This window comes from Maylandia zebra, linkage group LG3 (assembly GCF_041146795.1).
Source record: "Maylandia zebra isolate NMK-2024a linkage group LG3, Mzebra_GT3a, whole genome shotgun sequence".
In the NCBI taxonomy this organism is placed as follows: domain Eukaryota; kingdom Metazoa; phylum Chordata; class Actinopteri; order Cichliformes; family Cichlidae; genus Maylandia; species Maylandia zebra.
The window spans coordinates 29056320-29072423 of NC_135169.1; the positions used below are offsets into that span (position 1 = coordinate 29056320).

The window sequence follows — 16104 nt, forward strand, 5'->3', positions numbered from 1 at the left end:
AGTGTGTGAACATTTCTAAGGTTGTGGCAACTGATGTCACACTACTCTGCTCATTCATCTTTTCTTGTGAAAAGATTTATATGTGATTTATATTGTCTCTATTAATTTCAATTCAATTTTAAGATTTTAAATTCTTAAATTACAAAAAATGTCTTTTTGGTGTCATTACACTCACAAAGGTCAACGAGGTATCTGGCAATAGAGCTCCACTGAGACATACCACGCTGAAACTTTGCTTGCCTGCATGTATAATTATTTATACTAAATTTTTTTTGTATATTTTTGACAAACTGATAACATTCAAGGCCACATTGACTTACTTCAACCATACTTTTAGTGACGGTTTATTTATCTTAGAGTTTGGCACCATGACAGTAAACAATGAAAATAATACGGTAGGATAGAGCCAACTAGCCTCCAAATTTAATTTGTTAGATTGAGGAAAAGTTCATAGTTTAAAATAAGTTAGTTCACAAACACAAATACAAATAGTAAAGGCTATCCAGAACCTCAAAACGTGACAGTCCTGAGTTAATGAGTTTGGAGTGAGGTCAGGCTAAAAGAAGCAAACGTGAAAACAAAATCATAAAATTGCGCAGTGACAGGTTTATGCTTATATGGGAAGACAACAAGGTATGATTAGATGGAGGAACCGGTGTAGAACGTTGACCTTTGCACAAATACAACAACAAAACAGTGATGATAAATACTCACAGTGTTTACAAGCTGTTTATTTGTGAGTTAATTAGTACTGATATTTTCAACACACCTGAAAATACCAGTTTTAATCACTTCATTTAAGAATAACCTCCAAATTGAATTGGTAACACTTAGGTAAAGATCACAGTTTGTGTTTATATACCCCAGCTCCCAAACTTACATGTGCACATTGAGCACTCAAGCCCTTAAAATGTGACATCAAAGAGTCCTGAGGTAATGAGTTGGGAGTGAGGCTAGGCTCAAAACTGCAATAATCTGATAATAAAATAATAAAATGGCACAATAACAGGAAGAAAATAAGGTTGTATTCAATGCAGCAACTGGTGTTGATGGAAAACTTTGACCGTTCAGCAGAAATACAACTACACATAAATGGTGGCAATGTTTACACTCTCTCATAGGTATTAAAAAAATCTGTTTAGACTTTATCTCTTGGAATGATCTCTCATTTAAAGCAATTAGTTTTTAGCTACACTAAAAGTGTTTTGCCAGTAAGTGTACTAGTTCCTTATTGATCTGGGTTCAACTTGTACAGTTACACAGATACACAAAAGATTTAACAACAAGTCTATTGATATGTTAGTGATTAACAGACTAAACTACATAAAAGGAGCATCAACCATGTTAATCAGAGGTTTGAAGATTGTGTGATGCTGATTCAGCTTAGACGATGAGCGCTTTGTGGTTTATTTTTCTGTTCTGTGGCTTGAGTCTGTCACAGAGTGATAGTGAAAATGCTACTGGAACACAGCTGTGCCATCCTGACATTTATAATTTCCTGAAAGAATTTGGAGTCATGACAGAAAAAGTTAGATCTATGGAAGCCAGACTTAAGGACAGTGAGACCAGGCTTAAGGAAACTACAGCCAGGCTGGAGTACAGTGAAACTAGGCTGAAGGAGAGTGAGACCAGGCTGAACGACACTGTAACCAGGCTGAAAGACAGCGAAAAACAGATTTTGATGCTGCAATACAAAGGTAAAATTGTGGACAAATAATCAATTTCAATGAAACATTACTCATCCAAGATAAATGTCAAAAGACAGAATGCTGTCTCTTGTCAAAGAAGTCATAATTATGTCTGCAAGAGGTAAAACATATTCTCATATTTTGGTTTGGGGTACTGAAACTAGAACTAATGATGTTGTTCTTAATTCTCCAGAAAGAACAAAGGTAATATTCAGTGCAGCAGGAGGAAGAGGAGATATATCAATTGGACCCTTCAACACAGAAACTACATTAGCCTTCAAAAGAGTGATTACAAACATTGGAGATGCGTATAATAAATACACAGGTACGACTCACAATATTGTTTGTGTTAACTGCAGGGCGATCGTGGCTCAAGAGTTGGCAGTTTGTCTTGTAATCGGAAGGTTGCCGGTTCAAGCCCCAGCTCGGACAGTCTTGGTCGTTGTGTCCTTGGGCAAGACACTTCACCTATTCCCTACTGGCGATGGCCACAGGGGCCGATGGCGCAATATGGCAGCCTCGCTTCTGTCAGTCTGCCCCAGGGCAGCTGTGGCTACAACTGTAGCTGCCTCCACTAGTGTGTGAGTGTGGAATTGTACAGCGCTTTGAGGGTCTCGAAAAGCGCTATATAAATGCAATCCATTATTATTATAACTAAGTATTATTTCACATATGCATATACTTTTCAATTTAACTGAAAAGTTAAATGACAAGTACTGTTGTATGCTGACTTAATTACTTGTAATAAATATAATTATATAGTATTGAAGTATATTGTTGATTTGCGATGTTGACTTTCTGCTTTTAATTTACAAACTGTGACCAGAATTCTTCTTTTTCCTCAGGAGTCTTTATAGCACCTGTCGCAGGAATTTACTACTTTTCCATTTTTTATCATTCTGGAAGAAACGGAGCACTGAAACTGTACATGAACAATCATTTGATTGCCATGACCCATCATGACCAGCCAGAAAAACATGGATCTAAAAATGGAGGAAATGCAGTATTCCTGCAGATGCAGACAGGAGATCAAGTGTATGTGTGCTTGGGTCCAAACTCACAAGTTTGGGGATCAAACTATCATACGACTTTCAGTGGGTATTTAGTTACTCCAATATGAGAAACTGAATGAAGCTAATTATTACTGGCTCATAAGCTCAGGGAAAGCAAATGGAACGATGCTTCTCTCCCCTTCTTCAGTGAGGAGAGAGCTCATTGTATCTGCCTTTTAGTTTCTTTCTTTTACCTTTAATTTAACTTTTCTTCTGCTTTAGTCTTTTGTCTGTTATTTTATATTTTATAACTAGATAGACAGAAAATAAATAAATAAATAAATAAATATGAGGTTGAGTTAAAGAACAGCAAAAAGTAAGACTGAGACTGTGCAATATAGTGTAAATTGCATTAATAAAAACAGTATGCAGACTGTAAATCTACAAAAAGCTGCAAGTAAACAGAAGTATGTGTGTGAAATCTTACACCTGACCTACGTTTTCTTATATTAAATAAAGCACAAGTGTCATACAGGGTAATCATTTTCTAATATCATAGCAGGAGGTGTATTATTTCCTCATTTTTTCATTCATTCCGCAATTTTAGGGAGCAACTTTGAATATATTTGTAAGATGATGATTACAATTTTTTAAAAATTTGATTGAGGATGGTCATAGTGCTACTGAAACACAGTCATGCTTTCCTGATATCACACCATCTGCTTGTTTATACAGGGTTATCAAGCATATACGGATCGTTCAACACAACTCTGTAATATTAGAGTCAAGATGACAAGTGTCATTTTGTAACAATAGTAACACATTTCTCACTTGTCTTAATCCTTTTTATCACTTATATAATGCATTTTAAAATGTTCCTTAATGTTAACCTAACCCAAATAAACATGTCTAAACTAAATTTACTTTGCAAATACATGTGTTATTTCCACACTGTTCTTTCCCTGTAATTACTTACTCTTTATTACGCATACTTTGACACAAACAGATAATAAAGGTTTAAGAAATGCTATTGATTAACAGCTGATTATAAAACAACAAAAGAGAAGCTGAAATATGAATAACTATAAACACATTTCCAGCCAGGAACGTCAATAAAGAAGCACATGAGGTAATAAACTGAAACCATTTACTGAATGATACTGCTGATAGACTATTTGATGTTTCAATCATTACTTTCAATGAAACATGATGAACAGCGGTTTATTTTCTAAGTATCTTTACAGCATGTACTAAAATTCTTTATTATTTTATCTTCGTCTGTCATGCTGCCAGTGTTTGCTTACAATACAGTGCATTGACAATTAGAAATATTAATACACTGAGTATGAAACAGCATACATGTATGCAAAATATGTGAAACTGAAGCATTTCAGAAATACGATTTTTGTATGTCTCTGAAAAAAACAATAACAATTTATTGGTCAACATTTAATACACACCTGATGGACATTTGTTTTGTAATTTTGGCTGAAAATATAACAAAATTAAAATAATATCATCTTTCAGCAACCATTCAAATTTCCCCTCAAATCCAAATGGTTAAGCACTAAGGCAGTGTGAAGAGCACCTGGTGAAATCAGACAGAGCTGGTTGTTTCTGCTCGTCTTCAGACAGGAGTACCGTGTTAGTAGTACTGTGATAATTATATGCATTTATACTTATTTGTACACAAATAATGCCCAAAGAACAACATGTAGTAAAATGCTTGTGTCCAAGCTGCGGACAGGCTGCAGACGTAGCCATTTCAGGGGGTCTAGCAGGACCCTTACTGGATACTGGGTGGGAATCCAACTTGTGACTCCCACTTTAAAGGTGTGTAGTCTCAGGTTCAAACACATATATAGATATAGATGTATTCAATATATACTAGAGTTTGAGCTTAGACAATGGCAACTACACTGAGACTGTTTCCTAGTAAATGTATTACTATTTCCTCAATACTCTTCTGTTGAGTTAACTAGTACAGACTGATAACAGCTTGATAAAATATTCAAAAAAAGTTTATTAGTCTGTTAATAGTTAACATGTGAATGTTAACTATTAACATAAAAGCAGGTAGATCAATCACATTAATCAGATCTCTGCAGGGTGTGTGACACTGAATCAACTTGAAAGATGGATTTTGACATTTTATGCTATATTGTGCTGTTCTGTGGCTGGAGTTTAGCTCACAGTCATAACAATGCTACTGAAACAAAGTCATGCAATCCTGACATGTGTAAATTCCTGGTAGACTTTGGAGCCATAATGGAAAAAGTGAACTGTATGGAAGCTAAGCTGAAGGAAAGTGAAGCCAGGCTGAAGGACACTGAAATGAGCCTAAAGGAGACTGTAACCCAGCTGAAAGACATTGAATCTAGGCTTAAGGACAGTGAGACAAAGATGAACCACACTGCAAACAGACTGAAGGAGAGTGAAAACCAGATTTTGGAACTGCAACACAAAGGTACATCAAGAGCAATTTTATTGATTAATCTAAACACTTTTTTCATAATTGTTTTTGGTTGAATCCTCAGTTTGACTGAACCTTATGTAATCATCAAGGAATAATGTGAAAAGACAGAAGCTGCGTGTAAATGTGTTTACTGTCAGAGAGTATTAAAGGTACAATTTTGAACTGCATCTCCAGCAGTGGACAGGGGAAAGGACTGGACTGACAATGAATGAAAAAGCAGTCCAAAGAAAAACCCTGAAAGATCTTTACAAAACCTGGAAAACTACTGCCCAAGAAATACGATTTGAAAGTCTAGCTCTTTAGAAGTAAAATGCAAAGAAATGAGCTTAGTCTCAAGGCTTTTAGTTTTGTTTATTTACAGCAGTTATTCTGTGTCCCGCTCTACATTTGCATTGCTTTCTCAAAATACTCTCCTGAGGTCCAAAGCTGCAAGTTTAAACCACTTTAAAGAATCTCAAACTTTCTCCAGCACAGTTAATTTCTAATGATCAGAAAATGATTTTTTTTCTTTGTCTGTTTCAGATTTATCATTGTGCTTACTTACCCAGTACTATACAAAGGTACTTCAAAATGAACCAATGAAATTAATTTGGATTTTATGCATATAAACAGGATGCTGTCTTTGCAGCTGTCAGTACATTTTTTGTACTTCTACCTTGCCAATAAACAATAAAATTTAATTTTAAAAATCTGATCTGATTTTTAAGATCAAGTGAGATGAATTTGACTGCTCTGTGTCTTGACCAGTCATGCCTTTCTGATGTGTCACGTCATAAGAGAGCTGGTTGTCATGAGAAACTGAACTGAGCAACTGAAATCTTTTGAAAATGGTTTCAAGAAAAGTTGTTTTTTGAGAAAGACCAGATATAATCAATGTAATATTAGGACTGGGAGATTGAACAGGTGGACACTTTAGGTTCTTTAACCTCCTAAGACCCGAACTCTTCCATGGCATGCATTTTTAATTTCTCTTTGATATTTGGGCATATGTGATCATGAATGTAAAAACAAAGAATTACCAGATTTTTTTTTTTTTTACCTTATTTTTGTTTTTAAGAAAAATAAGAGCCACATATGAGGATATTCGTTTAAAATTTTGATAGCACAGTAGCAGTATAACGTCCTCGTAAGAGGATATCAATCAATCAATCAATCAATCAATCTTTATTTATAAAGCACTTTTCATACAGAAAAAATGTAGCACAAAGTGCTTTACATAGTTAAAAGCATCCCACCCCACCCTCCAACTCACTCCCCACACTCTCAATACACATATATCCCCCCACCCACACACACATACACACACGCGCACACTTAAAGAGTAAAAATTGGGCTGGGCTCGCATGAGCCAAGTGAGGAAACATTATAACAGAGAGCCGTCTGCACCGGGAGCCGGTCACAGACCGCAGCCTCCGGGCTGGGCACACAGCAGGAGGGAGGCAAAGGAGCCCCCCAGCCAGTCTGAGAGGACCCCAGAGACCCAGCAGCCACGGTCAATAACAGCCCCGGTGCAGAGAGCGCCCTCCGAGGAAACACTGGAGATATGACGCAATACGATATATACAGGGTAAAATGATAAAATAAATGAGAACAGGATACAATATAAATATAAATATAAATAGAGTAAGAAGATTAAAAAATGAATAAGAAGAAAATCAAAAAATATTAGGTAAATCCTAAATTAATAATAGAATAACAGGATAGAATAAATAAGCATAAAAAAATAAATAAACGCTAAGTAAAAGCTAAATTAAAAAGGTGGGTCTTGAGCCTGTTCTTAAAAACATGTACGTTCTCTGCGGCCCTGAGCTCCTCCGGCAGGCTGTTCCACAGACGGGGACCATACCACTGAAAAGCTGCCTCTCCGTGAGTATGTGTCCTGACTTTAGGGACAATCAAAAGGCCAGTACCAGAGGACCTCAGGGTCCGCGAGGGTTCGTATGGTAAAAGCAGATCTGAGAGATAAGAAGGCCCAAGACCATTAAGACATTTAAAAACCAATAAAAGAACTTTAAAATCGATCCTGAAACACACGGGGAGCCAATGCAGCGATTCTAAAACCGGTGTAATGTGGGCCCGCCCTCTGGTCTTCGTCAGCACACGAGCTGCCGAGTTTTGCAAGAGTTGTAAAGTTGAAATATTCTTCTTAGGAAGACCAGAGAGCAGGGCATTACAGTAATCAATGCGACTGGTAATAAAAGCATGCATCAGCATCTCCGTGTTGGCCCGAGAGAGAATAGGGCGGACTCTGGCTATATTTTTTAGATGATAAAATCCAATTTTGGTTACATGTTTAATATGTGGGATAAAACCAAGCTCAGAGTCAAAAATAACACCCAGGTTTTTCACTTGTAGCGAAGGACATAGTGAAAATGCCTCTAATTTAGACAAGGGTTTCTCTCTCTGAGCCTCAGGACCGACAATTAAAACTTCAGTCTTGTCCTGGTTAAGCTGTAAAAAGTTTTCTGCCATCCAAGATCTTATATCCAAGATACAGTTAAAAAGGGCATCCATTGGTCTGGTGTCATCAGGAGACACGGAGATGTACAGCTGCGTGTCATCAGCGTAACTGTGGAAGTTCACTCCATGCCTCCTGATGACACTGCCGAGAGGCAACATATACAAATTAAAAAGTACAGGGCCTAGAACCGACCCTTGAGGCACACCACATGTCATTTTATGGATCTTAGAGGAGCATGTATCCATACTCACCATAAAAGATCTGTCAGAGAGATAGGAAGTGAACCAGTTGTGTACAGCACCAGAGAGGCCCACCATGTGTTTTAGTCTGTTTAAAAGAATAGCGTGGTCTACTGTATCAAAGGCTGCGCTTAGATCCAGTAGCACCAGGACTGAGAGCCCTTGTAGAGCAAAATTGAGTATTTTGGTCTAAATAACCCAAAAATGTGATGTCCACATATGTGGACGCCAGGTCCTAGCAGGTTAAAACAGACACACAGTTACTATATAGAAGAATGAGATAGTAGTCCCTACCAAGAATTCACAGGTAGGACTGATTAGAAGGTATCAGTGAATGGACTAGTTAGGTTTAATGAAATTACAAGTGTGTTGAAGGATATTATTGATATTGTATTTTAACTATTGCAACTTTTAATAACAATGACCAACAGCCTTGTGTTATTTACAGTGCTTTTTTTTTTGGGGGGGGGGGGGGGGGGGGGGGGGTTGAGTTTGGCTCAGGGTGATGGTATGGCAGAAAGTAGTTGTGCTAACATTCTAAAAGAGTTTGATGCCATAAGGCAACAACTCAGAGATCAAATACTGAAATACCAAGATACTCTGTCTTTTTTTGACGAGTCATAATTCACAAAACTGCAGGAGACATAAGACAAAATACATGTTTTTGTGTGGAGACAACCATGGATTTACTTTACACAAATGTATTATATTATTTTTATGATTTATTTTCCACAGAAGCAACCAAGATAATATTCAGTACAACGTTAACAGGCAGTAGACATACTGGACCTTTCAACACAGACACAATCCTAGTCTACAAAGGAGTAATTACCAATATTGGCAATGCCTACAGTCCAGTAACAGGTAAGAGTTATGCAGCACTCTTTACACAAAGCAAAATAACGCATATAATCAGTTTATTAAATTTTACAAAGCAGTTTAAAAAGCAGACAGTTGTGACATATTTATTTGGTTGAAGTACAATAAAAAGGAAATACAATACTGCACAAATGATCTCCAGTTTGAGTTTTCAGATTATTTTTAATGTGACCACTGCTCTTCTACTCTTCAGGTGTCTTTACAGCACCCATTGCAGGTGTTTATTACTTTACCCTCTTCTATCATGCTGAAGGAAGTCATACACAACGCCTGTTTCTCCATAAAAACAGTGAAGTGATGGTGATGACAAATGATCACGCGACACACAGCGATGTAGCTGATAATGGAGGCAATGCGGTGTTCCTGCAGCTGCAGCAAGGGGACAAAGTGTACGTGCGCATGGGTGCAAACTCACATGTTTGGGCATCCGAAAGCCAAACAACCTTCAGTGGTTTTTTGGTCACTCAAATGTGAGAAACAGCAAACATACATACAAGATAACAACAACAGGGTGAAGTTAAGGCATTTTTCATATTCTTACCTATGTAAAATGCACTAAAACAATGAAAACCACATGTCAAAACATGCAAAGTCCAAGTCATTCAATCACTTCAGCTCTGTGATCAGCAAATAGTGATCAGCAATACTGCAAATGTTATTTGTATAAATGAAGATTGTGAGGAGACTCAGTAAGTATGATAATCACTGTCTTTGTCACAGTCAGGGTGAAAAAAGAGAGCAGCAGCTGTGCTTGATGTTGGTATCAAAACGTGTGCTGTGTAAATATATGAGATGGTATCTTTAGGGAATAAGTCACACTCCCTCTGTGTGTTTTGTCTGTGTTTGGTTAGCAGGTCCAAATGTGATACTGACCTCTTCTGTTTTTTTTCTGTGTACTGTGTATAAATGGCACAAGAGTTTTAATTGATTGGAATTCAGTGACAAACATGTTTCTAATGAGCCTCAGAGCTGGCTGCAGTGTAGCATCACAATGGCTTACACAAATACAGATTTCTGCTATGAAGAAACATGAAATATGAGTATCTTTAGCTGAGAAGTCACACTTCCTCTAAATGTTTAGTATGTTTGTTATAATTTTTTTTCAGGTTTCTTGGTCTGACAGCATGGTAGAGAGATCTCAGAAATACCACTACCAATTCTTGGATTTGCTGTACGGTGTAAAAGTCTTGAGACATCCAATATCTATTATTTCTTTGTTTCTTTATTCTGCTTCCTGTCTTGTATTTTTATTAGTGGTCTTAAACAATAGTTAAAAAACCCCCCAGAACTTTGGATACTGGATATTGACTATTTTTTCCACTCATTTTCAGTCTAATCTTTGTACCTGACCATTTTCAGAAGAATGTGTTTTTGTTTGTTTTTTTGTTTAACCCTTTAAGACCTACCATAGTCCGCCAGAGCTTATATTATATTTTTACATGCTGTGGAGCCATTTTTGGGAGCATTTCAAGTTGCTATACATCAATACAACCATTATAGCCCAAATTATAATAATATGTATGCATTAAGTGCATAGTAATTAAATAAATTGCAAAAAAGTACAATAAACTACAAAAAAATAGAAAATCATTTTTGTTTTGTTTATTTTTTTTACATATATTTCTAGTTAGAGAAATTTAAGAGGCTTATCGCTCAAAACTGTAAATACAAAAAGTTGCACAAAATAGTTTCCCACCATGGGAAATTTATTTTGAGTGTCTTCATAGTTTTATTTTTGAAATACACCAATTTTTATATACTGCAGAAAAATGAAAATAAATATAACAATGCAAATTTGCAAAAAAACCAGCATATGCATCAAAATAAACAGGTAATTTTGGACATACGATAGTTCGTGCTGGTGTCTATTCCAACGTAGGAAGTGTTACGAACAGCTGATGGGATCGGCTGTTCGTAGGCTCATGGCTGTTCACGACAGCCGTGAGCTTGTCCAAGATGTTGTCAGATGTCGTCAGAGTGACAGTACTCAAAGTGTGGTGGATTTTTGTTTGATATGTATAATTATGTAACTATATACACTATATATCTATGTGCACTGAACATATATATTTTAACTTATTTTAACGTAGAGTCTTATGCACAAGACATTTTGCTTCACCGAGGTTTATTAAGGTTTTACAGTAACAGGACAGTTAATGCTGTTGAGAGTTCGCCTGAATAACTCACTCTCCAGCTCTGGTAACTAACCTCCTCCAATACACACTCAACGTCTTTCATGCAGCACAACCAAAACAGTAACATTGTAACAGAGATCCTGAACACATCACGATAAAATATCATACAATATAATCACACACACACACACACACACACACACACACACACACACACACACACACACACACACACACACACACCCATACTTTGAACCTACACTGATGTAGTTATAAGATTGTGCCAATTGCTGTGTAAGATTTAATAATTAGGATTAATGTGTGACCTTTGACTATGTTGTGACCTATTGTCAGAAGGCAAAGCAAAGGGTTAACCTAAGGGTGTCCCTTTGGACAGGGCCCTCAGCAAGAGCCCTGCCCGTACCCTGGCCTGTACCTGACCCCTGCAGCTGTGTTTGGGTGCGTGGGAAAGTTACCCAGCACCAGGGGGCGGGGATACTGGTCCCTATATACTAGGGGACCAGTGGACACCCCCAGCTCTTTTCCTCCTGCTGCTGCTTCCTGTCCGTCTCTGTGTTGCTCTGCTGTCTGTGCTTAAGGCTGTACACCCCGGGGTTTTGCTTTGCTTGCTTTCTGCTATGTAACTCTCTTGCTAGATGTATGCATGTATTTTTCCTGCTGTTCATATGATTCAGTGTATTAAACTCTGTTCCAAGAATTCTACTCTTTTACAGAGCATCTTTTTGAGTGTCTTCATTTTAATTGGATCTAAAAGGGTTGGATCTCCACATCGTTGGTGGGAGAAGGTTATCAGGATGGCTTCAAAATTTGCGACCACAACAGCAGTCGCAAACTTCTCCAAGATATCATCCGTGCTGCATCTAATGAGCCCAGTCTGAGAAGCCACGGCTCGCTCTATCGTTCCAATCAACATAGTGGGCAGCCTTGTGGGGATTTGAACAGCCGTTTCCACTTTCTTTATTCTTTGATAAGCCAGGGCCCAGCCAGCGCTGATCAGCAACAACCCTGTTATCATGGTTCCGAAAAGGTAGATGTCTTCAATGGGCTCTCCCGAACCCAGGCTTCTCGAGGGTGTCAATTGCATTCAGGGACCAGTTGATCAAATCCATAATTCCTCTTTTAGGTTTTAGAGAACAGACTCTTCCAGGGTAAAGGGAGAAAAGTAGACAACACTAGACAGAGCCATGAGAAAGCCAAGCAGGAAAGATAAGGGAAGGGAGAGGGAGAAAGTGCGACTGCCCTCGTCAAGAGCCAAACGAGAGAGCTTAAAAACAACCTTGAACATGGAAACTACAGACTAAACTGGAAACTAGAAAATAAAACAACGCAAACTGGGAAAGCAAACCAGGAACTGAGAACTAGAACTAAGTCAGGACTACAAAGGGAGTAAACACAGCACGGTGAGAGTACAGCTCAATAATGGACAGAAAAAAATCACAGGGCTTAAATACACAAGCAGGACAACGAGAGGATAGGGAAAAGGTAGGAACACAGCTGGGACAAATCAGACCTAACGAAGCAAGACTAGACACACTGCACACAGGACAAGGACTAAGGAGACATATGGAACATAGCGACAAGGGTGACATGAAATGTGGGACACAGGAAAAGCATAGAGCAGACATGGGAACACAGGCTAAACAGAGGCTGAGGAGAACACTAAGGGAGGGAGAACAAAGATCAGTGAGAACTAAAGAAAACCGAAACCATGAATAACAATAATCAACATCAACATTATTACAAAGTCTGAAACAGTAACACTTACTTTGAATCATATAGGAAATAAAAAAAGTACCTAATGAATGGACTAGTTGTCATATAAAAATATTAAATTTGTCACATTTTCTGTTTAATTGTGCAGACAGGTAGTAGGCACAGCAACTGCATTTCCAATAAACCAAGTTCAAAAACGGACTCTATGGCTGACGCGTGTTCCTGGTTTCCAAAAGAAATTCTTCCAGCTAAAGTATGACTTGAAGATTGTTTATTTATTACAAACTGAAGATGTAACAATTAATTTTTTTCTGAATAAGCATGAAAGTTCCAAAAAACTTATCCAGAACTACCTGTGTACACAGTCATATCCTAACCTCTCTGTCCATGCCTCGCTTCTTCCTAAACCACACAGCTTTTCATGCTGCCATTGCACTTACATACTTAAAGTGGTAGGGACCTCTTTTAGATTCTAATCCCAAACAGTGACATATCATTGCCTTACATAAACATAACTTAAATGTTCAAATTTATCAATCCTGAACGATCAGTTATGTAACGAATTTATGTCTATCTAATCAAGTCATTTACTTGTAATGTGATCGATGGACTGCAGTCAGCCTCCTTTCCTGTCATGAAACTATTAATATACATATTGCATTTATTGCAGGTCTTTATTGTATTACATGCTTGCACCAAGCATATTGCATAAAAATCATCCATCCGACCTACTGCATTCTTTCAAGATGGCTGCTAGGGTGCAGACACACAGCTTGGCAGGTCCTGTGCTTTTGCCCAAAAAAAACAACCTAAAAACCATCTAAAAACCCCTGGATCTTGACATCAACTTGTCTTTTTGTTTTTATACAATTTTATCTTCTGTGGAGTTTGACATGTCTAAGAAAGCTAGATACCACTTTCCCTGCCAAATGGAGTCAACATCTTTTGTTCACAAGATTCTTGGATTTTGGTCATGCTAGACCACCCCCAGTAACAATTGTCCCTGGAGATACTGAAACTTGTTCTGACGCTATTTTTGGCTGGTGATATAGAACTAAATCCTGGAACTATTTCAAACATCAGTGATTTGGACTGGCTAAAACTAATTAGCCTAGTTAGCCTATGGGCACAGCTATCTCTGCATTGCTTTCCACCTCAACTAACTGTGCTCCAACCACCGTCCCAGTTAGTATACATCTGCAACTAATAGTGTTTACGCCCCTGTTGTCCGGGCCTCCGCTTCTGCTGTTTGGGTTACCACCTCAGCTCCTTGGGCCTCTGCTTCAGTTGCCTGGGTTTCTGCCTGGGCCTCCACCTCAGCTGCCTGGGCCTCCAGCTCAGTTGCCTGGGCCTACACCTCAGCTGCTTGGGCTTCCACCTCGGCTGCCTGAATCTTGGCTCACAAGTTCTTCTCCTGAGTCTGCGGTTGTCTTTCCAGAGCACACAGTATTCAGAAGGGATAGAATTGGAACAAGAGAAGGAGGAATACTTATGTAAAAAGACACCTGGATTGCTCTTTACTTAGTTCACCAATAGATGTTGAAATTATTTGGGTTAAAATCATTCTTTCTCCAGAAATGTCATTTACGTTGATCTGTTTATATCACCCTCCTTCCGCAAAGAATATTTTTTTATGAACAACTACAGATATTACTTAAATATAATACTATAAATAATAAGTCTAATGAAATAATTGTAATGGGAGATTTTAATGTCAACTGGGACTGTGAAAACAGAAAAACACTCAAGGACATAATGGAGACTTTAAACTTTACTCAACACATTGAACAACCCACAATAATAACAAAACAATCTTAAACTAAAATAGATCTGGTTTTTAGTAATAAGCCCGAGCGAATTATTAAATTTTACAATTTTATCACTGGTATTTCAGACCACAATTTTATATTATTCTCTAGAAAACTTATAAAATCATAGGTTAAGAATGACTTTCATAGTTCATCTAATAGGAGATCCTTTTATGAATTTATACCAAGAAGTCAGCGACAAAATGTAGCAGAAGCATTAGCATCAATTAACTGGGAGCCTTTATTAGCTGCTTGGCTAACACTAAAACAAACACTACAACACATTTTCTGAAGCCGCAGGTTGCTACTGTCATAGCATATACTTATAGTGCTATGTAGTGTAATAGCATTATGCCGATGATACACTAATACTCATTACAACAAAATACCGCAAAACAACATCATCACTCTCATCTCAAAATATGGCCGAACAGTTGTTACTCAACTTACATGACATTCAGAAAAAGTTCGGTAACATAAAAGTTTGTTTGTCAGTACCTGTGGATTAATAGAGAGGACACCGAAGTTCGCGTCTTGCTCAGGCCGGAGCTCATTTATTTCTGAGCTGCGCATGCGCAGAGCCTATAGCTAGAGTCTATCTGGTAGTTCCACAGCAAGAACACCATCTACTGGCATAATGAAATATAACTATGGTCTTGTGTTAAATGTAGCAAAAGCATTAGCATCAATTAACTGGGAGCCTTTATTGTGTAGTGATGATCCACAATTCAGTAGCAGTCACTTCACTGACATTGCCAAGGATGTTATATCAACATACTCCATTAGAGGTCGACAGAAAATAAATACAACATCTAATCTGCCCTGGTTAAACAAAGAGTGCAAGAATCTAATGAAAGCAAGGGATCAATTACTAAAACAGTTCCTGAAAACAGGTCTAACTCTGGATAGTCAGAGATTTACTTCAATGTGGAACAAAGTAACAAGAAGTTTGAGACAGGCCAAAGCAATTTTTTTTATAAATATAATTGAAAGAGCCAAAGGTAATGGTAAAATTATCTGGCAACACCTAAATAAATTACTTGGCTGTCATTCAAACAAAAACAAAAATACAATTGAACTATATGTACAATTGAACTCTATTGTTAGAGAGCCTCTATCTATTGCCAGTAACTTAAACACTTTCTTTATCTCATCTGTTAAGGAGATCAGTCAGAGCTTTGACTCAGTTGTATGCTCTGATAATGTGAATCATCACTCATATTTCAGACACTGAAGTTGCTAAACTAATTACAGGTTTAAAACAATCAAAAGCACTTGATGTATATGGTATTAACACAAATTTCCTAAAGGAACATATGGATTTTCTTGTATGTCCAACAACTCATGTTTTGAATATGTCTTTCAAACACTCCATTGTTCCAACAGATTGGAAAATTGCTGCAGTTACACCAATTTTCAAAGCAGGTGTGAAGACTGACATGGCTAATTATCACATACTCCCAGTCATATCTAAAATAGCTGAGAAGTGGGTGGTTAAACTCCTCACTGCTCACCTTGAAAACACCCAACCCTCATTACATCCATTGCAGTTTGGTTTTCGGGCACATCACTCCACAGATACTGTCCTGTGTATGTTAGTGGAGAACTTGAAGAGCTTGCTGGACAAGAGTCCCTGTGTTGGAGCTTTATTTTTAGATCTGAAGAAGGCTTTCGACTCTGTAAACCATCAGA

General features: G+C 37.7%; 1 protein-coding gene and 1 long non-coding RNA gene across 2 annotated transcripts; both read left to right on the forward strand.

Annotated features, from left to right (window-relative positions):
* The first annotated feature begins 1369 nt into the window (after positions 1–1369).
* Positions 1370–3168, forward strand: LOC112430698 (uncharacterized). Its single transcript, XR_013097271.1, has 3 exons — positions 1370–1697; positions 1882–2013; positions 2534–3168. It is a non-coding gene; the product is annotated as an uncharacterized LOC112430698 (long non-coding RNA).
* Positions 3169–4816: 1648 nt separating this feature from the next.
* On the forward strand, positions 4817–9209 carry LOC112430703 (complement C1q-like protein 3). The gene is made up of 4 exons (XM_076882183.1): positions 4817–4998; positions 5104–5147; positions 8592–8720; positions 8929–9209. Exons 1-4 carry the CDS (start codon positions 4817–4819, stop codon positions 9207–9209), a joined length of 636 nt encoding a protein of 211 aa, XP_076738298.1.
* The last annotated feature ends 6895 nt before the right edge of the window (positions 9210–16104 follow it).